This window comes from Phoenix dactylifera, chromosome 5 (assembly GCF_051530095.1).
Source record: "Phoenix dactylifera cultivar Ajwa chromosome 5, Ajwa_hap1_PhDact_Kaust_v1.1, whole genome shotgun sequence".
NCBI classification, from domain to species: Eukaryota; Viridiplantae; Streptophyta; class Magnoliopsida; order Arecales; family Arecaceae; genus Phoenix; species Phoenix dactylifera.
The window spans coordinates 11654149-11678366 of NC_143194.1; the positions used below are offsets into that span (position 1 = coordinate 11654149).

At 38.6% G+C, this 24218-nt stretch overlaps 1 protein-coding gene across 1 annotated transcript; it reads left to right on the forward strand.

Moving 5' to 3' along the window:
• The first annotated feature begins 391 nt into the window (after positions 1 to 391).
• Positions 392 to 4893, forward strand: LOC149753459 (secreted RxLR effector protein 161-like). The gene is made up of 2 exons (XM_089923504.1): positions 392 to 914; positions 4808 to 4893. The coding sequence occupies exons 1-2, from the start codon at positions 392 to 394 to the stop codon at positions 4891 to 4893; spliced, it is 609 nt and encodes a 202-aa protein (XP_089779630.1).
• The last annotated feature ends 19325 nt before the right edge of the window (positions 4894 to 24218 follow it).

Sequence of the window (24218 nt, forward strand, 5' to 3'; positions counted from 1 at the left end):
TCCGGTTTTCAAGCTTATGAATTTTCAAATCATATTTTTAAACTTTCAAAAGCTTTGTATGGTTTAAAATAAGCACATAGAGCATGGTATGAAAGATTAAGTAAATTTCTTATTGATAATGATTTTATAAGAGAAAAACTAGATACTACTCTTTTTTATAAAATTAAAATATCATGACATGCTCATTGTTCAAGTTTATGTTGATGATATTATATTCGGTGCTACTAATGAAAGCTTGTGCAAAGATTTTGCTAAGTGTATGCAAGGTGAATTTGAGATGAGCATGATGGAAGAGATAAACTACTTCTTTAGACTCTAAATCAAGCAACTAAAGGAAAGTATTTTTAATAACCAATCCAAGTACATAAAGAATTTGCTTAAAAGGTTTCGAATGGAACATGCAAAACCAATTAGAACCTTAATGAGTCCATCAACCAAGCTAGACAAAGATGAAAATGGTAAGCCGATAGATGACAGAAAATATGGAGGTATGATTAGTTCTTTACTCTATTTAACTGCTAGTAGACCGGATATTATGTTTAGTGTTTGTATGTGTGCTAGATCTCAATCATGTCCAAAAGAATCTCATATGATTGTTGTGAAACGTATTTTTCGATATTTATTGGATACTCGAAACTTAGGATTATGGTATCCTAAAAATGTTTCTTTTGATCTTATTGGTTTCTCCGATGCGGATTTTGCAGGTTGTAAAATTGATCGAAAAAGTACTAGTGATTCTTGTCAATTTCTTAAACATTCTCTAGTATTTTGGTTTAGTAAAAAGCAAAATTCGGTAGCTTTATCTATGATCGAAGCCGAATATATTTTCACCGGTAATTGTTGTGCTCAAATTTTATGGATAAAACAACAATTAAAAGATTTTGGATTTTATTTCTCTTATGTTCCTATTAAATGTGATAATACTAGTGCAATTAATTTAACTAAAAATTCTATTCAACATTTTAGAACCAAGCCTATTGAAATTAGACATCATTTTATAAGAAATCATGTTTAAAGAGGGGATATTGAACTTGAATTTATTAGTACCGATTATCAATTTGCGGATATTTTTACAAAACCTCTTGGCGAAGAAAGATTTTATTATATTAGAAGAGAACTTGGTGTGTGTAATCCTTTTGAAAAATGATATTTTTTTTATATGCTATGCATATAGATATGGGGAGATATTGTGCATAACTTTGAATCTTATCAATCTTTCTATATCTTGATAAATTAGAATTCATGTTGTTCTCTTCTCATGTACTAAAATGCAATTATTTAGGGTAAGAATAAATATTATCAAATAAGATTGGTTGATTTACTTTGATAGCACATCTATATTTTCTTAGATTTGATATTTCTTTTTGCTGATGCCAAAAGGGGGAGAAGATATATGATTAACACCAAGAGATGCTATTTAATATATATATATATATATATATATATATATATATATATATATATATATATATATATATATATATATATATATATATATATATATAAGTTCGCATCTATTGTTTGTCATCATCAAAAAGGGGGAGATTGTTAACCCCATAGTTTCAACGATTTACTATTTGATTTTGATGATAATAAACAAATGAATTTAGTTCATTATTATGATTATAACAAATGAATGAAAATTAGAAATTGAGATTTCTTTTGAAGGCAGATGCTGGAATTCTGAACGTGTGTTACTATTTTTGGCATAACTTTTTATTATAATATAATATTAATAAAATTATTTTTTATATGGAACGAAGACTTATTTATTTAAAACTTTTACACTCAATATATTTTCAAATTTGGACGTTAGCTATAAGTAATGGTGTCTACAATTTATCTATCCATAGCTGTAATTTAGGCTGATATATGTTTACTCTTTTAGCAATAATGTTTCAACCAAATGTCCTTTTGAGATGATTCTTATCCGGTTGGAAATATCATGTGAAGGGCTACAACTTTTATATTCAATATATTTTCAAATTTGAAATTTATCTATGAGTAATAGGGTCTGCAATCTATCTATCTATAGCTGTAATTCAGGGTGACATATATTTACTCTTTTAGCTGTAACATTTCAACCAAATCTGCTTTTGAGATGATTCTTATCAAGTTGGAAGGATTATCTAAAGGGCTACAACTTTGTCTCTAGCTACTAAGTCAAATTTAGCCTTTTGATTTATCAAAAAGGTGCTTCAATGCAGAAAATCAAATCTAACCTGAATCTGCCTTCATTAAATGTGTTGAAAAAGGATTTCCAAAGCTTCAAATTATTTCAAACGGAAAAATGGCTTCTCAAGCCTATACAAAGAGGTTCATACCTCATATTGCAGCAAAAAGAGAGTTTTATAGAGTTTGAAAGGATTGAGGAGAAATCAAAAGTATTTTGTGCTTACAAGTAAAAAGCCTTTCTTGTTGAGAAATTGAGTATAGTGCTTTCAGTCTTATTATTTTGATTAAGTATTGTAAGAGAGTTGTTGAGCTCTTGTTAGCTTGAGTGATAAAGAGGATTGCTTGGGAGGATCGTACTCTAAATAAATAAGAAAGTGTTTGAGGAAGTAGATCAACCAAGGATTAGCTCGGATATCATCAAGTATAAAGGTTGCTTGCATCCGGAAGACAAGTATTTTGTAAATCTCTAGATAAGCATAGTGGATTAAATTTTGGGAAGGAGTCTTAGAAAGTGGATGTAGGCTCACAAGAAGACCGAAGCACTATAAATCGTCGCATAACACTTTTCTTCCCTTCACTCTTTACTTTTTCATACTTAGTTGTCTATTTGTGATTATTACTTGCTATACTTGTTGCATATAGTTTATTTCATTAGATTTAGAAACTTGAAGGGATTTGATTTTATTTCTGCAAAAATTTTATAAACCCAATTTACCCCCCCGCCCCCTCTTGGGTTGCCTAGTTGGGCCAACAATATTTATTGATGATTTATTTTTTAGTTATTATTTTTATTTTAATTAAATATTTGGCATGCTTTGACCTCACTCTGGGGTATTATGTTGCTTACTGGGCTAGTATAGCTCATTACTATATTTTTCTGTTTTTCAAATCCAGATGCATAGACACGTGATCGCTCGGGACTTGGAAGTGCGCTAGATTTTCTGAAGATTCTTTCAGCTATTGGCATTTTAGTTAGACTAGTTGGAGTATTTAATTTGATTTATGTTATTAGTTAGCACATATTACATTGAAACTTTGTAAGATTGCTTTGAATAAATTATTGATTAAATATAATTTTAAGATTTTATATTGCTTTGATATGATCTGTAGCCTTGCATACCTATATGGTCCGACGTACAAGCATGCAGCGTCTGTCACGCTCTGAATTTGGGGCGTGACAGATTTGGTGGTATTAGAGCATAGGTTTTAGGATTCTTAGGATTCGTCGGTAAGGCTGAGAGATGGGTAGGAACTAGACAAGGTGACAATGTTAATTACTTTTGTTAATAATCTTGTGTTATTTTATTTGGATGATTTTATAATGTTTGCTTTATTTCATTGAATTAGAATATCGTCTCGTCGTGCCCATAGGCTGAATGAGATTGTTGGGGGCTCTCAAGGTAGAGTCCCTACTAACTAAGCAGCTAAAACATTTCAAAGTTCGAGGCCCCAGATTGTGGCCTCCAAAATTCACTGGGAAGGAGGGGCTAGTCAAGCAATTGTGAAGCAACCAATCCTAAGTCAGTCAACAGTGGCTCTAGGAAGTATCACTGGAAATCAAACTCGGGTGTTCGAATTGTTTGAAGAGGTCGTTGGGTTGGTATGTCAACAAAGGCAACAACCTTAACAATCAATTTAGTAGGATGTTTGTTCTTCTGAACAAAGGAGTATAATGGAATTCAAGAAAATGGCCCCTTCGGCCTTTAAAGGTACCACTAATGCTCAATAAGCCGAAGCTAGAATTGATGAGATGGAGAAAGCTTTTAAGGCAATGGAGCGCACTAATAAAGAAAAGGTCAGATTTGCCATTTACATGCTTCAGGACAGAGCTCATTATGGTGGAAGTTTGTGGAGCGCACATCGGCACACGAGCATTAGCCAATTACCTGGCAGAGGTTTCGCACTACCTTCTACTCCAAATATTTTTCTTCTACCTGACAGAGTTTGTCAGACTGCCTCGGTTTGTTTCCACCCTCGTTATGGATGCAGAGTCCAGGACGAGGTGATTCAAAGAAGGGTTGAAGCATCACTTACATCGGGGTTTGGCCATAGTGCACTCAGCAAACTATGATGATCTGTGGGCTAAGAATATGGAGATTATCTGAAAGGAAACTCAGTATACTAGGGGTGAGGAACAAAAGAAGAGGAGCAGGGACTTCGACACCTGCAGTGGACAAAATTTTGTTAGGTCTGCAAAATCTCCTAAAAAATCTTGACATTCAGAGAAGCAAGAATTTTATGGGAAGACTACTCAGCATCAACAAAGTCTAAATTTGAAGCATGTGGAGGTATTCATAAGACTGAACACTCTTGACGGTTATCCGACACCTGCTTGAAATGTGCCCAGTAGGGTCATAAGATAGCAGAGTGCCCTCGTAATTAGTACGAATCTCAATTAGTTCAGAGGCCTCAAGCTACAAGGACCCTGTAGGTGCATGGTTCTCCTGCTCTGGCTTAGTTAGCTCATCCTTTTTCTCCCATGCAACAAAAGGGGGGAGGCCGCACACACAAGGCCGTGTTTATACACTTACTCAATAGATGCTTAGTTATCCAACATTGTGGCATCATATATACTACCAATCTATTTATGCCCATGTGTTATTTGATTCTGATGCTCCACATTCTTTTGTAGCATTTGCATTTGTGCAAAAGCATAACCTGCCTCGTGTGCCTTTAGAGTTTGATTTGCATGTTAGCACCCTTGCTAGGGTGGGGTGATCGCTAATCAGATCTACAAGTCTTATTCAGTTCATATAGTAGGTAGAGAATTGATTGCTGATTTGATAGTCATTGACATATATGATTTTGACATAATTTTGGGTATAGACTGGTTAGCATTACATTTTGCTACCATTAACTATAATGAAAAATGGGTTGTTGCCCAGATAGACAACCCAAGAGGGGGGGGTGAATTGGGTTTTAAAATAATTTAGCTATTTAACACGTTGTGAATGACTAATTAAAACTATTGCAAGTTGTTTAATTAATTGCTATGTGCTGTGAGTGATATGAGAGGAAGAAGAAGAGAGACAATCAATCACAAACACCAAGTTTTATAGTGGTTCGGAGCTAACCCTTGCTCCTACGTCCACTCCCCAAGTCTCACTTGGGAATTCACTATAACCCCCTTGGATTACAGCCGGTTGTTTTCCAAGCTCACAACCAAACTTGTTGTTTTACGAGCTCACAACGAACTCGGTCGGTTTTCCCAGGCTCACCGACTAGAACCACCCCGATTGTTTTCTCGGGATCACAATCGAACCCTTACACACGTTGGTTTTACACTCGGCTCACCAACCAACCTCAATACCCTTGATTCAATCCTCCGATTGAACCAAGCAGATACAAGTTGTAAATAAAATAGACAAACAGAAAACTAAGCTTCTCAAAAGTAGATGGAAAACAATATAATCTGAAAAGAGTTTAGAAGCCCTCAAACGCTTTTAAGTTGGTGAAGAGGAATGGCTTCTTAAACTTCTGGTCTCCTCTTGAATGTGTAGTCGACTTGAATGCAGAAGGAGGATTCTTTAATTGCTGGGAAGATGTAGGTGGATGCAGTTAATGCAGCTCTTCCCTCTTTTTTCGTTGAAGAACAGGTTGCAGAGATTGAATGCTTGAATACTTGGAGTGGAATGGTTGTTCTCTGCTTTGCTACAGTCTTCTGTGGCTATTTAAACCAACCCTCACGGAAACTAGCCGTTAGACACCTTTTTCTGTCCGTTCTGCACACTCTGCACAGCCTGACAATGTGTCCGTTGGTGGGTTGGAGTCGACTCGCGCGATCAGGAGTCGACTCGTCTGTAGCGGGAGTCGACTCATACTTTTCCGGAGTCGACTCGGCAACTGTTCCAGATTTGAATTAAAGTTGCCTTTGCGATTGGGAGTCGACTCGTCTTGACCCAGAGTCGACTCGCCAACTTCTGGAGCTGACTTGGCTTTCTCGGAGTCGGCTCATCCCATGGAGTCCGTGGATTTATTTTTGAATTTGGTCCACTCGAGTCGACTCGTCAATCCTGGGAGTCGACTCGGCGCTCAGAGCCCGAACTCCCTATCTTCTGTCTTTTTGGCTCGTCCAGTCTTGGAGTCGACTCGAACTTCCTCGGAGTCGACTCGGCTCTCAGTTTCCGAAACTTGGTCTTCTGCCTTTTTGATGTGAAGCTGCCTTGGAGTCGACTCTAGCTGTCTGGGAGTCGACTCGAATCTCAGAGGCAGTAACTTGGTCTTCTGTCTTCTTTGTGGTCGCAGAGTCTCGGAGTCGACTCGCGTATTGCGGGAGTCGACTCGAATCTCAGAGTCCGAAAAATACTTTCTGTCTTTTTTTCTTGTGTTCCTCTGAGAGTCGACTCTCACTTTCTTTGGAGTCGACTTGCCAACCATCGGAGTCGACTCACGTTCCACTGGAGTCGACTCGAATCTCAGACCCGAAAACTGCTCTCTGACTTTTCTGCCTGTGACTCCTTGGAGTCGACTCATACTTCTCCGGAGTCGACTCGGTAAACATTGGAGTCGACTCGCGCACTTCGGGAGTCGACTCGCTGACAGGTTTTGAATTGAAGCTTTCTGTTCGTCTGTCTGTTCTCAGTCGGAGTCGACTCGTACCGATCCGGAGTCGACTCGAGCCCATGCCAGTGAACTTGATACGCTTGGAGTCGACTCGTGATACTCTGGAGTCGACTCGAGTCTCAGACTTTGGTTCAAGCTGACTTCTTAACTTATCCAAAATACTATGAACCAAGTCTAGAGACACTTAGAGAAGATTTTCACTGAAAACACTTAATTGAATTCATTAGTAAACAAGAAATATACTCAAATGCTTTGAGCTCATCAAAATCAAATAGGGTTTTAATCAATCACTCCACAATCTCCCCCTTTTTGATGATGACAAAACATTGAGTATATGTAAAGTGAATTGCACAATAAACAATGAAATAAAATCCATAAATGAATTCAAATGTCTGGTAATTCAATTTATCCAAGCTTGAAAGGAGTGAAACAGTAAATTTCGGAGTTAAAGCTCCCCCTTTTATTTGGAATTATATAAGCCTTCATATTATGCAATCAATTGTTTGGCTTATATATCTTTAATGATTTAGCTTTGTTAAAATTTCAGATTCTCCCCCTCAACATATGCATTCTACTTTGTTTTGATTCTTTGAATTTCCTTTTAATGCTTTGAAGTTTTTGAACTGAAATTTTGGTTTTTAGAGAGAAAATCTGTCAATTTGTTCTTGAGTAGGATTCAGCTAATCTCCGAATATCTCTTGAATAGATTCTGGAGATTACTCCATTAGGAGCCCCAAAAGAGAGATAATGAGCCTCGAGGTACCGAATCCACTTAGAACAAATTTGTGTGTTTTAAGAGTTTATCTTTTTATTGATTTCCATTGATTCCTTTTACATATTTTATGCATATTTCTCCCCTTTTTACATATTTTATACATATTTGTCCCCCTTTTTGTCATCATATCAAAAAGGAGGTAATCAGAACACACAATCAAACATAGATCAAAAGGCACAGTATTGAAGAAAAATGCGGCTACTCATTGTATTAATTTGTATGTAAGTACATTTCAGAATACAATAAGTAAAGCAAAACAATACATGTCAAAACAAAACACAAAGAGTAGCTATGGTCTCCTCGAGGATGTAGCTCCTCCTCTCGAGGATGTATCTCCTCCTCTCGAGGATGCGGCTCCTCCTCTCGAGGATGTGGCTCCTCCTCTCGAGGATGTGTCTCCTCGAGGCATGCGCTCCACGAGTGACTGGACCGCATTGGTGACGTTCTCGAGCTGGCGAATGATGGCCTGGATGGCCCTGCTCTGTGTCGTATCCAGCTCGAGCACCGACTTCTGCAGTCCGTCCAGCTTGTCGATGAGCACATTCGACAAGCGCTCGGCCCCCGCGGTAGTGGTGGACATGTCACGGCCGATGTCATCCCGCATCTGTCGAGTGGTGCTCGTGACCTCACCCATGCTATGGAACTGGGCCTGCATCAAGGTCCTCATGTTGTATATCTCTTGCCGCACCTCAGCCGTCATGTCAGTCACGGCTGTCAGGGAAGGAACCAACGCGGAAGATGTGGGCGCAGGAGAGGGAGTAGGCATCGAACCTCGGAGCTCCCGAAGCAACTCATCCATCAGATCTCGGACTATCTCCTGCCGCAGCTCCCGGAGCTGCTCAGGATCAATGCGGACCTCCATGGGTGGTGGAGCCGAGGAGGAGGGTCCGGCGGAAGTGGTAGGAGCAGAAGTGGGTGGAAAGTCTGGTACGTCAGGAAAGTCAGAATCGGGCTCAGGACTGGGAGAAGGTCTGGTGGTCTGTGTGGTGATGGATGACTTCCTAACCCAAATCCCCTCTCTCTTCCGAAACCCCATCCTGTGTAGGGTCCCTGCACGCGTGCGATCAGTCCATCGCAATGCGCGAAAGGGTTCCCCCTCAGGGATAGGAATCTCGTACTCCCTAAATAATAGTGTGAAAACCATGCCGTAGGGTAGGGTGAGCCTAGGTCTGTCTAGTGGCTCACACATGTATCGATATATGAGTTTGGGGAAGTTGATTGGGGTGTCATGAAGCATATAGAACATGAGAGCTAGGTCTCTCTCAGATACAAAGTCAAATCTCCCGGTCTTAGGGAAGATGGACCTAGACAATATACTCAAGAGGATCCGCATCTCAATCGGTAGTGAGCTAGCGGATACCTCGTCTATGGGTGACTGGGGTGGATGCCCTAGAACGGCCGTAAGGGCCTCAACCCTGTCCTCAGGGTGTGTGGGAGCCACCCCTACTAGTGGAAGGTGGAGGATGTGGGCAATAAGATCCTCCGTAACGAACAGAGGAACACCGGCTACTGTACCCTCGATACCCCCATCTCCCCGATGGACGGTACCGTAGAACTCTCTAATGAGCCCTGGATATGTGGGGAGATCTAAGGTGAGGAAGTACTCTAAGCCCTGGGCCCTGAGTCTATCACCTATAGTGAACCCTTCCCAGGAGATATAGTCGAAATCGACATATCTCCCGGTGGTGACGGCCTTCCCGGCTAATGGCCTCGCGGGAATCGCCCTAGGCGGGGAACGAGCCGGAGGTTGTGGCCTCGCGGGATCGTGCCGAGCCTTGGAGCGCCGCTCGGGACCGGCCTCGGGTCGGGACCTCTTTCGGACTACGGTCTTACGCGGCATAATGACCTAAAATGGGAGGAAAACCTAATGAACGGTGAAGAATCTGAAAGTGAATCCTAGGTTCTTCGGTGTTAAGCATGCTGATTTTTTTTTTTTTTTTAAAAAAACCATGGCTGAACCTGATCGGGTTGCCTACGTACCCCTTCATAAGGGGGATCAAGCCATACGTAGTTCTTTTTAAGTTTTAAAACGCAGCGGAAAAATCGAATCAAACAATTTAATTCATGCATGCTTACAAGATCAAATCTAGAAATCAGCACCTTAAGAACACATAGGATTATGCCGGAATCGTTTAAACAATTATGCTAAAACTTTTATGCATGATTAACTATCAGATCTGAAACTTAAGAACTCTATTCCAATTAATCTCCGAATATCCATCGAATGGATTCTGGAGATATCTCCGTGAGGAGCACCAAAAGAGGGTAAAACCTCGGGGAATTGGACCTAGACCTTGACACCATAATAAATGATTAATGCTAGATTAATACCTTTTATGATGGATGAAAGTTGTGAATCTGATTCTTGACTTCGCAGCCACGCACACGAATGGCCTCTATGAGAAGTACACGCGAAGTCCTGAAGGATCTTCTTCCGCAACAGTGCTAGCAGCTGCAGAACACTTGAAAGCTGAAATCTGCCCGCCGGGATTCAATCAACTCTTGATCAATCGTCTTGAAGCAGATAGAGATGAGGTTTGTAAGGAAAGTAAAGGACTCAGATCTGATCTTGAATCTTCTAGATATTCACCCTGAAAATCCTATCTAAAATGGAGAAGAAGAGGAGGAGGAGGCAGGTGAGGAAGAAGGCTGCAATGGATGTGTTTTTGGTGCCCATGTTTGACCCCTTTTAATGGCCTCCGAATTTTCATTCAAAATTCGAAATTTATTTTCAGAAAACCTCTTTTAGTTGGCACATGCAAAGGAATAGGAACAACCCAAATCAGATCTCAACCAAATCTGATTTAAATTCAAATTTTAAACACATGTGCAAGAGGGAAGGAATTTGAAATCCATGCGGCAAGGTAAAACACTTCATAATTTCGAAATCACCTCTTGAAATTCGAAATTAATCCATTCAAAAACTCATACGCCACCTTGGCTGATGGTTTGAGTGATTAAAATCATTTAACACATTGCTTAATGTTTGAATTTAAATTCAAATAACAAACAATGTCGCCATGTGTCAAGCAATGGGTCCATGTGCCATGCAATAATTTTGGTTTATTTAAAATTCATGAAATCCAATTCCATGTCACCAATAATTGCCACATCATCTGAGCCTAATCCTCTTGGGTTGCACCTAATCAAATTTGGTCAAACCCAAATTAAAACAAAGCAATTTGGTTGAACCCAATCTAATCAGGTCAGACCCTGATTGAGCTCAAATTGAATACAATTCAATTTTGGCTCATGCAAACTCAATCAAATTGAATTAATTACTTTGTGTTGGACCTAATCCAATTAGGTCAATCCCCAATTAAGAACAAATTAATTTAAAATTAATTTGATCAGCTTAAGTCCTTTTTGGTTCTAACCTAATCCAATCAGGTCAAAATCCTGATTGAGCCCAAACTTGAATCCAATTCAATTTGGCTCATCCTTAGCACAATTACTCAATCAAATTGAGTTTATTAGTAATTTAATTACTAATTAATCCTTCAATAATTACTTTAATTATTTTATAAGATAATTTGCCAATCAAATTGACCAAATTATCCCTGAATGATTCTTAATCATTCATCAGCTTTCTTGATCAATCAGGAATCTTCTATGCGTGTGACCTCATAGGTTCGAACCTAAGCCGGTAGTATAGGAACAATTTCCTACACTAATTGATGTGACCATCTAGCAATGGTACCCAACGTCCGGATAGGCCGAATATATGCGAAGCAAATATTCTGGAACCCTGAACTATGGTTACTGTATAATTCAATCCCTTTGACTCCTAATGCCAGGATGACTTAGAGCTCACTGTCAACCCTATAATTAGTACATCCATTATATGATTAACTTTAGATATCCCGTGACTCCTCACTGGGATTACCCTGGCCAAGGTTTTGCTAAATTAATCACAAGACATTATCTCCTGTTTTCAGGAGGGGTCAATTCCATCTTGACTCACAACTGACTACGCAAGTACTTGACTGCACCCAGTGACCTTCCGTCACTGAATTAGAAATTCAGATAGTCCGGTACCAAAGTACAGTGAGTTGCTTCTAGTCACAGGTTGCGGTCTCAGGTCAGAGGGCCAAACTTATACCCATATCCACTCGGAACATCTCTCGACAGTAGAGCATTCCGGAATTGGTCACGTTCAGTGAAATGTACTCCTACACTTCACCTGTGTGGCATACCAGTGTCTCCACACTCCTTGGTTAAGAGGACAACCAACGTATATGTCACATAACGACCTAATCTCGATAATGCTGTCGTCCTAGTAACAACATATCATTTGGTCGCGAACAAGTTTAAGGACTCAAAGATAAATCCTCCTTTATCATAACATAAGTCCTAAGGACTTCATCATATAAGAGTTCATTTGAAGATGAAATGATGAATAATGCCAAATAACACTTTATTAATTTGTCAATTCATTTACAAAATTCAATCATCAATATGCTGACGATTGACATTTAGGATACAAATCCCAACAACTCCCACTTAGCCTAATGCCAATCGGCACAGTATCTAATACCCATCTTCGACTTGTGTTCGTCGAACTCTTTGATGCCGAGGACTTTGGTAAATGGGTCAGCCAGATTTTCTTTTGTGTCGATCTTCTGAAGATCAATATCACCTCGTTCGACGATCTCTCGAACCAAGTGGTAGCGACGTAGAATATGTTTGGTCCGCTGATGTGCTTTGGGTTCTCTTGCTTGAGCTATGGCTCCAGTATTGTCACAAAATACAGGTACTGGACCATCAATTGAGGGTGTCACTCCAAGCTCGGTGATGAACTTTCGCAACCATACAGCTTCCTTGGCGGCATCAGATGCTGCGATATATTCTGCTTCACATGTAGAATCTGCCACTGTATGCTGCTTGGAACTCTTCCAGCAGATGGCCCCACCCTTAAGAGTGAAGATATATCCCGACACGCTCTTGCTATCATCTTGATCTGACTGAAAACTTGAATCGGTATATCCTTCAAGTTTTAAGTCAGAATCACCGTAGACAAGCCACTGATCTTTAGTATTTCTCAAATACTTAAGGATGGTTTTGACAACCTTCCAGTGGTTGCTACCTGGATCAGACTGGTATCTACTCACTACTCCTAGTGAGTATGCCACGTCTGGTCTAGTACATGTCATGGCATACATTATAGATCCCACTGCCGAAGCATATGGAATTCTATCCATACTCTCTCTTTCTTGAGAGGTTGTCGGACAATCCCTTTTAGAGAGGTTAATTCCATGGCCCATTGGAAGATAGCCTTTCTTGGAATTAATCATACTGAACCTTTTCAGTATAGTATCAATGTATGTGGATTGGGATAATCCAAGCAATCTTCTAGATCTATCTCTATAGATCTTCATCCCTAGGATGTAAGATGCTTCTCCCAAATCCTTCATGGCAAATTGAGATGATAGCCAAACCTTTATTCCTTGTAATGCAGGAATGTCATTCCCGATTAAAAGAATGTCATCCACATACAAAACAAGAAATATAATAACTGAACCATTTGCCCATTTATAAATGCAAGGTTCCTCTTCATTCTTAATGAAGCCATATGATTTGATCACCTTATCAAATCGTATGTTCCAACTCCGTGAAGCTTGCTTTAATCCATAAATGGATTTTTGAAGCTTGCACACCTTAGACTCATCTGCAGATATAAAACCTTCAGGCTGCATCATATACACCTCTTCTTCTAAATCTCCATTTAGAAAAGCAGTTTTAACATCCATCTGCCAGATCTCATAATCTAAGTGTGCTGCTATCGCAAGCATAATCCGAATGGATTTGAGCATTGCCACAGGAGAAAACGTCTCGTCATAGTCAATACCATAACGTTGACGATATCCCTTGGCAACCAGACGGGCTTTATAGGTCTCTACTTTTCCGTCTGCGCCCCGTTTCCTTTTGAATATCCACTTACACCCTATGGGTTTAATTCCTTCGGGTAGGTCAACTAATGTCCAAACATCATTGACCTTCATGGATTCCATTTCGGATTGCATGGCTCCAAGCCATTTATCAGAGTCATACCTCTGCATTGCATCCATATATGTGATCGGATCCTCATCGTTTTCATCAAGTTCGATAGGATCCCCATCCCGGACCAAGAAACCGTAGTATCTGTCCGGCTGACGTGGTACTCTACCCGATCGCCTTAATGGTACATCTAATATGGGTTCTGGATCTGATCTAATCAAATCCGACTCAACTGGTTCAGTAGATGGTGTCGGATCTTCTACATGTTGAACTTCTCTAAGCTCAACATTAGAGCTATTTGTTCCTTCACCAAGGAATTCCTTTTCTAAGAAAATTGCTCTATTGCTTACGAACAACTTTTGTTCTTCAGCAAAGTAGAAGTAATATCCTTTAGTTTCTTTAGGGTAACCAACAAAGAAACATTTGTCAGACTTGGGTTCAAGTTTGTCTGTCTTCAAACGTTTGACGTACGCCGGACACCCCCAAATCCTAAGGTGAGAGAGCATCGGCTTACGTCCAGTCCACATCTCATGTGGTGTTTTATTTACAGACTTACTTGGAACCTTATTTAGAATATAGCAGGCTGACTCAAGAGCATATCCCCAAAAGGATATGGGCAGATTAGCAAACCCCATCATGGATCGAACCATGTCTAACAGAGTTCGATTTCTCCTTTCTGACACACCATTATATTGTGGTGTACCAGGAGGAGTCCATTGAGAGAGAATCCCATTTTCTCCTAGATATGTCAAAAATTCACTGGAGAGGTATTCACCTCCTCGATCTGATCGAAGAGTTTTAATACACTTTCCAGTTTGTTTTTCTACTTCATTACGATATAATTTGAACATTTCAAATGATTCAGATTTATGTCTCATTAAATAGACATAACCATACCTAGAAAGGTCGTCTGTAAACGTAATGAAATATGAATACCCACCTCTAGCATCTGTGCTCATTGGCCCACATACATCAGAATGTACAAGGGTCAATAAATCACTGGCTCGTTCACCTTTTCCGGTAAAAGGTGATTTGGTCATTTTACCAAGAAGACATGATTCACAGGTTGTCAATGATTCACAATCATTAAAATCAAGGATTCCCTCTTTACTTAACCTGTTCATCCTGTTCTTGTTAATATGACCTAGCCTATGATGCCAAAGGTAGACATCCGTGATATTATCTATTCTAGGGCGCTTATTGGATTTATACATTACATGAACAGGCTGTGACAAAATGTAAATGCCATTACTCAGAATTCCATTCATTACAACAACACCATTCCAAATGACATTGCAATAATCCTTTTTTATTGATATTTCATAACCATTTTTGGCCAAAAGGCCTACAGAAATGATATTCAATAGAAAACTTGGACAATAGTGACAATCACTAAGGACATTTACATGAGAGCTGAATTTAAGTTTAAGAATTCCTAAAGCTAGAACTGGAACTGGTCTTCCATCTCCAACATTCAGGAACCTTTCTCCTTCTTCAAATCTCTTACTGACTTGTAGCCCCTGCAACAAATTGCAAATATTAAAAGGACTACCGGTATCCAATACCCAGGTCGAATTATCACAAATAGAAAAATTGCAAGGTGTTATCATATAAGTACCTTGATTGGCAACTAATTGCCCATTTTTCTTAGGCCGGTTCGGATCGAGGGATGCAATGTAAAGAGGACAGTTCCTCTTCCAATGTCCTTGCTTCTTGCAGAAGAAGCACTCCGCCTTTCTCTGATCAGCCTTTTTATTCTTTTTCTGACTAGGCTGAGCATGGTGCACCTGTTTCTTTTGGATTTTATTTTTCTTTTTTCCTTTCTTAAAGGAGCGACCCTTGGATGAACCTCCCACTAAGTTCACCGTCTTCTTAAGAAGTTGGTGATCATTCTCAAACGTTTGTAGTAACCCCAACAATTGGTGATAATTCACTACAGGTTTCGTCATACGAAAATGAGTGAGAAAAGGACGGTATGATCCAGGCAATGAGTTTAGTATGGCATCCTTCCCCAATTGATCATGAAGGGGAAAGCCAAGAGAGCTTAGACGCTCGATCAACTCAATCATGTACAGTACATGATCAGTTATCGAGGTCCCATCTTTCATTCGGGCGCTGAAGATGGCACAACTAGTTTTGTGCCTCTCAACGTCGTCAGGAACGCCGAATGATTCATTCAACACTTGAATGATATCTTCCGGCTGCGTATTCTCAAAACGCCTACTAAACTCATCACTCATTGCTGCCAACATGATGCATCGAACAGTGATCCGGTCACTGAGCCACTTCTGATAAGTGTCTCTGGCCGATCTTGATGCATTAGCAGCGGGCTGCTCAGGTGCTTGATCCGTTATCACATAAAGGATCCTCTCATGCTCTAGTACTATTTTCAGTTTCCTATGCCAATTATTGAAATTTGGACCAGTCAACTTGTCATTGTCCAACAATGAGCGAAGTGACAAATTAGTGGCCATTTCTGCATAAAAAGAAAATTTGGCTATTAGTATATGAATTGACTAAACTCAATAGACTTGGACTTTAGTCTAAAGGTATTCCCACTATTTTATACAAATTGGTAGCCTCTACCTCTAATTCGAAAAATTACTCCTAATTCTTTAGTGGGCACTAGAACCCAATAGATCACATATAGGCCCGAGTGTGGCTCGGCCAACCCATATGCACCTATTGGTAGGTTCTTAACCAATTGCTTCACCAAGCAACTTCTAGTGATGATTTTGCCCTAGGTTTTCCGGCAGGCGTGTGGCGCCTCCACCGAATACCCTAGTCAGGTCCAACCATTAAATGATAGGGTTAAATCTAATCAACTAATAGACGACCAAGCCCGAGTGTGGCTCGGCTCACCTGATCGCCTATTGAAGGTACACTTAACTCATCATATATTGAATGACAATTCCAATGCTTGATAAGTACCAGGCGTGTCGCGCCTCCAATAATTATCAAAACATTGGACCCATTATCACCCAACTTAATGGGAGACTATGACCTAGTTATCTCCATAACCATTTCATTTTAAGGACCTAATAATTTTAGAGGATTTCATAATTAGGATAGATGAGAAGATCCGGTTAGTCTAATTTCTCCCACTGACTTCACCAAATCAGATTAGACTCAAACCGGTTAAGGAGACACCTAAATCAGTCAAACTGATTTTCCTTATAGGCATGGGCTAACTCGAATCATTAAGTGATCCAATCAAAATGTGATTGACCATGTCGGCCAGGTAAGTGAGATCGGTGGAAGGGATATGCCATTAACTCGGCAAAGACGAATCAGTGCGAGTAGCTCCCAATTAAAAACCACCGGTCAAAACTGCCAAACTTACCTTAGACACCGACTGGTTAATCAATTTCGATTTGATTACTCAAATGACTCGGGCTACACCTCTGAGCCTAAATCAAGTTCCATCTTGGTCTAATCAAAGACATGGACTTGATCCATCTACAACTATTGTAAATTGATCTAGAATTTTCTTGACCTAATCTAGTTACTACTTAATTAGATTTGATCAATTAATTCTATTTCTCCATGTATGATTCTAACCTTAGGTCTAACCCAATCCTAAGAATTTGATTCAAGCTAACCCATATGCCCAAAGAATTATGCAATGTCAATTAATTGAGTTACAATTCTATTTCATAACACTTAATTCTCAATTAAGTTTAGACTTATGAAAGTTTTGATCATTGCATATTTCTTTTTAATTACATATTAATTACAATCTTTCAGTTCTTAAAACATATTTTCAGATCTGAGTTTTTGTAATTAATCACATGTAATCAGATTTAATTCATGTTTAAGTCATTATGTTTTATGTTCATGCATCACATATACATAACAACATGAATTAATACAAACAACATACATCTTATGTATTTTTTTTTCTCACTTTTATTTTCAGATCTGATTTGTTCATTAAAATCAGAGATCATATGAATCATAAACTTTATTTAGATCTAATCTAAACAATATTATGATTTTAGATTTATTCATGTTACTAATCCTAACACAAACATGCATCATATGCTTCCAAAATTTCAGATCTACTTAATCATGCATAATCAGCAATTAAATCAATCATAAAAAGTACTTTAGATCTAATCCAAACATGTTAATGATTTCAGATTTAATTGCAAGAATTAAAACATAAAAGTTTAAACATAAACCTGGCTCTGATACCACTGAAAGTGAATCCTAGGTTCTTCGGTGTTAAGCATGCTGATTTTTTTTTTTTTTTTAAAAAAACCATGGCTGAACCTGATCGGGTTGCCTACGTACCCCTTCATAAGGGGGATCAAGCCATACGTAGTTCTTTTTAAGTTTTAAAACGCAGCGGAAAAATCGAATCAAACAATTTAATTCATGCATGCTTACAAGATCAAATCTAGAAATCAGCACCTTAAGAACACATAGGATTATGCCGGAATCGTTTAAACAATTATGCTAAAACTTTTATGCATGATTAACTATCAGATCTGAAACTTAAGAACTCTATTCCAATTAATCTCCGAATATCCATCGAATGGATTCTGGAGATATCTCCGTGAGGAGCACCAAAAGAGGGTAAAACCTCGGGGAATTGGACCTAGACCTTGACACCATAATAAATGATTAATGCTAGATTAATACCTTTTATGATGGATGAAAGTTGTGAATCTGATTCTTGACTTCGCAGCCACGCACACGAATGGCCTCTATGAGAAGTACACGCGAAGTCCTGAAGGATCTTCTTCCGCAACAGTGCTAGCAGCTGCAGAACACTTGAAAGCTGAAATCTGCCCGCCGGGATTCAATCAACTCTTGATCAATCGTCTTGAAGCAGATAGAGATGAGGTTTGTAAGGAAAGTAAAGGACTCAGATCTGATCTTGAATCTTCTAGATATTCACCCTGAAAATCCTATCTAAAATGGAGAAGAAGAGGAGGAGGAGGCAGGTGAGGAAGAAGGCTGCAATGGATGTGTTTTTGGTGCCCATGTTTGACCCCTTTTAATGGCCTCCGAATTTTCATTCAAAATTCGAAATTTATTTTCAGAAAACCTCTTTTAGTTGGCACATGCAAAGGAATAGGAACAACCCAAATCAGATCTCAACCAAATCTGATTTAAATTCAAATTTTAAACACATGTGCAAGAGGGAAGGAATTTGAAATCCATGCGGCAAGGTAAAACACTTCATAATTTCGAAATCACCTCTTGAAATTCGAAATTAATCCATTCAAAAACTCATACGCCACCTTGGCTGATGGTTTGAGTGATTAAAATCATTTAACACATTGCTTAATGTTTGAATTTAAATTCAAATAACAAACAATGTCGCCATGTGTCAAGCAATGGGTCCATGTGCCATGCAATAATTTTGGTTTATTTAAAATTCATGAAATCCAATTCCATGTCACCAATAATTGCCACATCATCTGAGCCTAATCCTCTTGGGTTGCACCTAATCAAATTTGGTCAAACCCAAATTAAAACAAAGCAATTTGGTTGAACCCAATCTAATCAGGTCAGACCCTGATTGAGCTCAAATTGAATACAATTCAATTTTGGCTCATGCAAACTCAATCAAATTGAATTAATTACTTTGTGTTGGACCTAATCCAATTAGGTCAATCCCCAATTAAGAACAAATTAATTTAAAATTAATTTGATCAGCTTAAGTCCTTTTTGGTTCTAACCTAATCCAATCAGGTCAAAATCCTGATTGAGCCCAAACTTGAATCCAATTCAATTTGGCTCATCCTTAGCACAATTACTCAATCAAATTGAGTTTATTAGTAATTTAATTACTAATTAATCCTTCAATAATTACTTTAATTATTTTATAAGATAATTTGCCAATCAAATTGACCAAATTATCCCTGAATGATTCTTAATCATTCATCAGCTTTCTTGATCAATCAGGAATCTTCTATGCGTGTGACCTCATAGGTTCGAACCTAAGCCGGTAGTATAGGAACAATTTCCTACACTAATTGATGTGACCATCTAGCAATGGTACCCAACGTCCGGATAGGCCGAATATATGCGAAGCAAATATTCTGGAACCCTGAACTATGGTTACTGTATAATTCAATCCCTTTGACTCCTAATGCCAGGATGACTTAGAGCTCACTGTCAACCCTATAATTAGTACATCCATTATATGATTAACTTTAGATATCCCGTGACTCCTCACTGGGATTACCCTGGCCAAGGTTTTGCTAAATTAATCACAAGACATTATCTCCTGTTTTCAGGAGGGGTCAATTCCATCTTGACTCACAACTGACTACGCAAGTACTTGACTGCACCCAGTGACCTTCCGTCACTGAATTAGAAATTCAGATAGTCCGGTACCAAAGTACAGTGAGTTGCTTCTAGTCACAGGTTGCGGTCTCAGGTCAGAGGGCCAAACTTATACCCATATCCACTCGGAACATCTCTCGACAGTAGAGCATTCCGGAATTGGTCACGTTCAGTGAAATGTACTCCTACACTTCACCTGTGTGGCATACCAGTGTCTCCACACTCCTTGGTTAAGAGGACAACCAACGTATATGTCACATAACGACCTAATCTCGATAATGCTGTCGTCCTAGTAACAACATATCATTTGGTCGCGAACAAGTTTAAGGACTCAAAGATAAATCCTCCTTTATCATAACATAAGTCCTAAGGACTTCATCATATAAGAGTTCATTTGAAGATGAAATGATGAATAATGCCAAATAACACTTTATTAATTTGTCAATTCATTTACAAAATTCAATCATCAATATGCTGACGATTGACATTTAGGATACAAATCCCAACAGAATCGACGGGAAAGTCTTGGGGACGACCGGGGACGACCTAGAAAGGGAGGAAAACCCTAGGGGACGGTGAATGGTCGACGGAAAAAGCCTTGGGGACGACCTAGGAGTCGGCTCTAGGGCTTGTGAACAGTGGCGGCTTGAGAAAGAAGTGTTTTCGAAACGACAAAGTTAGGGTTAAAAAGTCGGATCCCGACTGCGAGTCGACTCCACTGAGTCGTGAGTCGACTCGACCTCGAGTCGACTCCAGAATATGCGCGAGTCGACTCTCCTTATGCGCCTGTAGACCTCGAGTCGACTCCCGACTATATGTGAGTCGACTCCCCCTCAGCTGCCATCTCTGCGAGTCGACTCCCGCAAATGCGCGAGTCGACTCCCCCTTAGGAGCCGACTCTGAAACTTACTCGAGTCGTCTCTAACTTTGGCACGCACCTAAAAATCATGTTATGTTCGTGCCGAATGAGGGAAAATCACTAAATTATAATCTGATTTGATGATCATTGAAAAGAAACTCTATTTTAACCACAATCTAATCATCAAAATCAACGAATCTAGTGGAAACTACCACTAGGATGGATCAATCACTCCTAATCCCCTCCTAAGCACACTAAACCTCTCTTCACTTAGGAGTTTTGTAAAAATGTCTGCTAATTGATCATCAGTACAAACAAATTATAGTGTCACATCACCATTCAGTACATGATCTCTTATGAAGTGATGTTTTATCTCAATGTGTTTAGTTCTTGAATGCTGAATTGGATTTTTAGTTAGATTAATGGCACTTGTATTATCACAGTTAATAGGTATTTTATCTTGTTTAATGCCATAATCTTCTAATTATTGTTTGATCCACAAGATTTGAGCACAACAACTCCCGGCTGCAACATATTCAGCTTCAGCAGTAGATAATGCAATCGAGTTTTGTTTCTTGCTAAACCATGAGATAAGGTTTTCTCCTAGAAATTGACAAGACCCGCTGGTACTTTTTCTATCAAGCTTACATCCAGCGAAGTCTGAATCTGTGTATCCTATTAAGTTTAGGCTAGATTCTTTAGAGTACCATAATCCTATATTCTTAGTTCCTATTAAGTATTTAAAAATTCTCTTAACTGCAACTAGATGTGATTCTTTAGGATTAGCCTGATATCTAGCACACATGCAAACGTTAAACATAATATCAGGTCTACTTGCAGTAAGATACAATAAGGATCCTATCATACCTCTATGCAGTTTCTGATCTACAGATTTACCTGATTCATCTTGGTCTAATTTGCATGATGAGCTCATGGGGGTGCTGATTGACTTGTTTCCCTCCATATCAAACTTCTTGAGCATCTCCTTGATATATTTGGCTTTATTGATGAAGATGCCTCCTTCAGACTGTTTGATTTGAAGCCCGAGGAAGTAGTTCAGCTCTCCCATCATGCTCATCTCAAATTCACTCTGCATCAAATCAGCAAATTCTTCGCAGAGGCGATTGTTAGTAGCACCGAAAATAATATCATCAACATAAATCTGTACTAGTAGCATATCTTGGTTTTTCTTTTTCAGAAATAGTGTTGTATCTACATTACCCCTAGAGAACTCATGTTCTAGTAGGAATTTGCTAAGCCTCTCATACCATGCTCTAGGTGCTTGTTTTAAACCATAAAGTGCTTTGTTCAGTTTATATACATGATTAGGGTATTGATGATTTTCAAAACCAGGAGGTTGTTCTACATATACCTCCTCATTAATATACCCATTTAAAAATGCACTTTTTACATCCATTTGAAATAGTTTGAAGTCCTTAGAGCATGCATACGCTAATAATAATCTAATGGCCTCAAGTCTAGCTACTGGAGCAAAGGTTTCATCAAAATCTATACCTTCTTCTTGATTATAACCCTTTGCTATTAGTCTAGCCTTATTCCTTATAACAATTCCATTTTCATCAAGTTTATTTTTATAAATCCATTTAGTACCTATAATTGGATATTCAGAAGGTCTCTCTACTAGATTCCATACCTTATTTCTAGTAAATTGGTTTAATTCTTCTTGCATTGCATTTATCCAATTTACATCATTTTCGGCTTCTTCTCTATGTTTGGGCTCAAAGTGTGAGACAAAAGCTAGATGGTTATTTAAATTTCTAAGGGATGCTCTAGTCCTAACCGGTTGAGATGGATCATCTAGAATTAGTTCCTTAGGATGCCCGTGAGCATGCCTCCAAGCTTTAGTTAGCCCATGATCCACAATAGCCTCTTGGCTTGATGATGCTCCTTCACTCAACTTTTGATTATCATCTTGTAATGCCATTTCATCTATCTTTTCTTCAAGAATTTCAACATCATCATCAAAATTAACTTTCTTACTAGAGGAAAAATCACTGGAGTCATCAAATACAACATGTATAGATTCTTCTATAACTAACGTTCTTTTATTAAAGACTCTATAGGCTTTACTAGTTGTAGAGTAACCTAAGAATATTCCCTCATCAGATTTAGAGTCAAATTTACCTAGATTATCTTTTCCATTATTATGAACAAAACACCTACATCCAAAAACATGAAAGTAATTAACTTTTGGTTTTCTGTTTTTCCAAAGTTCATAAGGTGTTTTCTTTATAATGGGTCTTAATAAAACTCTATTTAATATATGACAAGAAGTATTAATGGCTTCTCCCCAAAAGTACTTAGGGAGGTTACTTTCACATAACATAGTTCTAGCCATTTCCTCTAGAGTTCTATTTTTCCTTTCCACAACTCCATTTTGTTGTGGTGTCCTAGGTGCAGAAAAATTATGGGTTATCCCCTTTTTACTACAAAACTCATCAAATGACTGATTTTCGAATTCGGGACCATGGTCACTTCTAATAGCTATTACTGAGGTATCTCTAGCATTGGTTACTTCTTTATGGAATTTCTTAAAAACAGAAAATGCTTGATCCTTATGTGCTAGGAACATGACCCATGTGTACCTAGAATAATCATCTACAATAACTAGACCATATTTATTTCCACCTAGGCTTGTTGTTCTAGTTGGTCCGAATAGGTCCATGTGTAATAATTCTAGAGGTCTAGAGGTAGAGACACATTTTATGGATTTAAATGAGTTTCTAGATTGTTTGCCAAATTGACATGCTTCACATATTTTATTCTTTTCAAATTTTAATTTTGGCAAACCTATCACGGAATCTCTTTTAACTAGTTTAGTTATTGTGTCCATGCTTGCATGACCTAACTTACGGTGCCATAACCAACTAGCATCATTATCCTTAGTTTCATTAACAACTAAACATTGGTTATGTTTGGCAAGATCTTCAAGGTCTACAACATACACATTCCCATGTCTAATTCCTTTAAAAACTAAACTATTGTCATTTGGGTTTGTTATAATGCATAGTGATGGTTTAAACATAACATCATACCCTTTATCACATAATTGACTAATGCTTAATAGGTTATGCTTAAGACCATCAACATATCTAACATTATCAATAAAAGTAGAAGGGGTAATTTGAACTTTACCAATACCAATGATGTGACCTTGGTTGTTGTCTCCAAAAGTCACAGCACCTCCCTTCTTAGCTTCAAGGGTGAAAAATTGATCCTTGTCACCCGTCATGTGTCTTGAGCAGCCACTATCCAAGTACCAACAATTTTTGTTGACCTTGGCTGCAAGACACTCCTACACAAGCAAATCATGTAATCTTAGGTACCCAAGTTTTCTTGGGTCCTTCATGGTTAGTCATGTTGGTTCCTTTTGGAACCCATACCCTTTTAATTTTTTCTTTTGTTTTTCCTTTTCTATAATTACACACATTTGCCTTATGTCCTAATTTTTCACAACAGAAACAGGTTATTTTCTTAGTTTTACTTTCTCCTGCTTTAACAAAGAAGTTACTAAGAAGTTTTTGC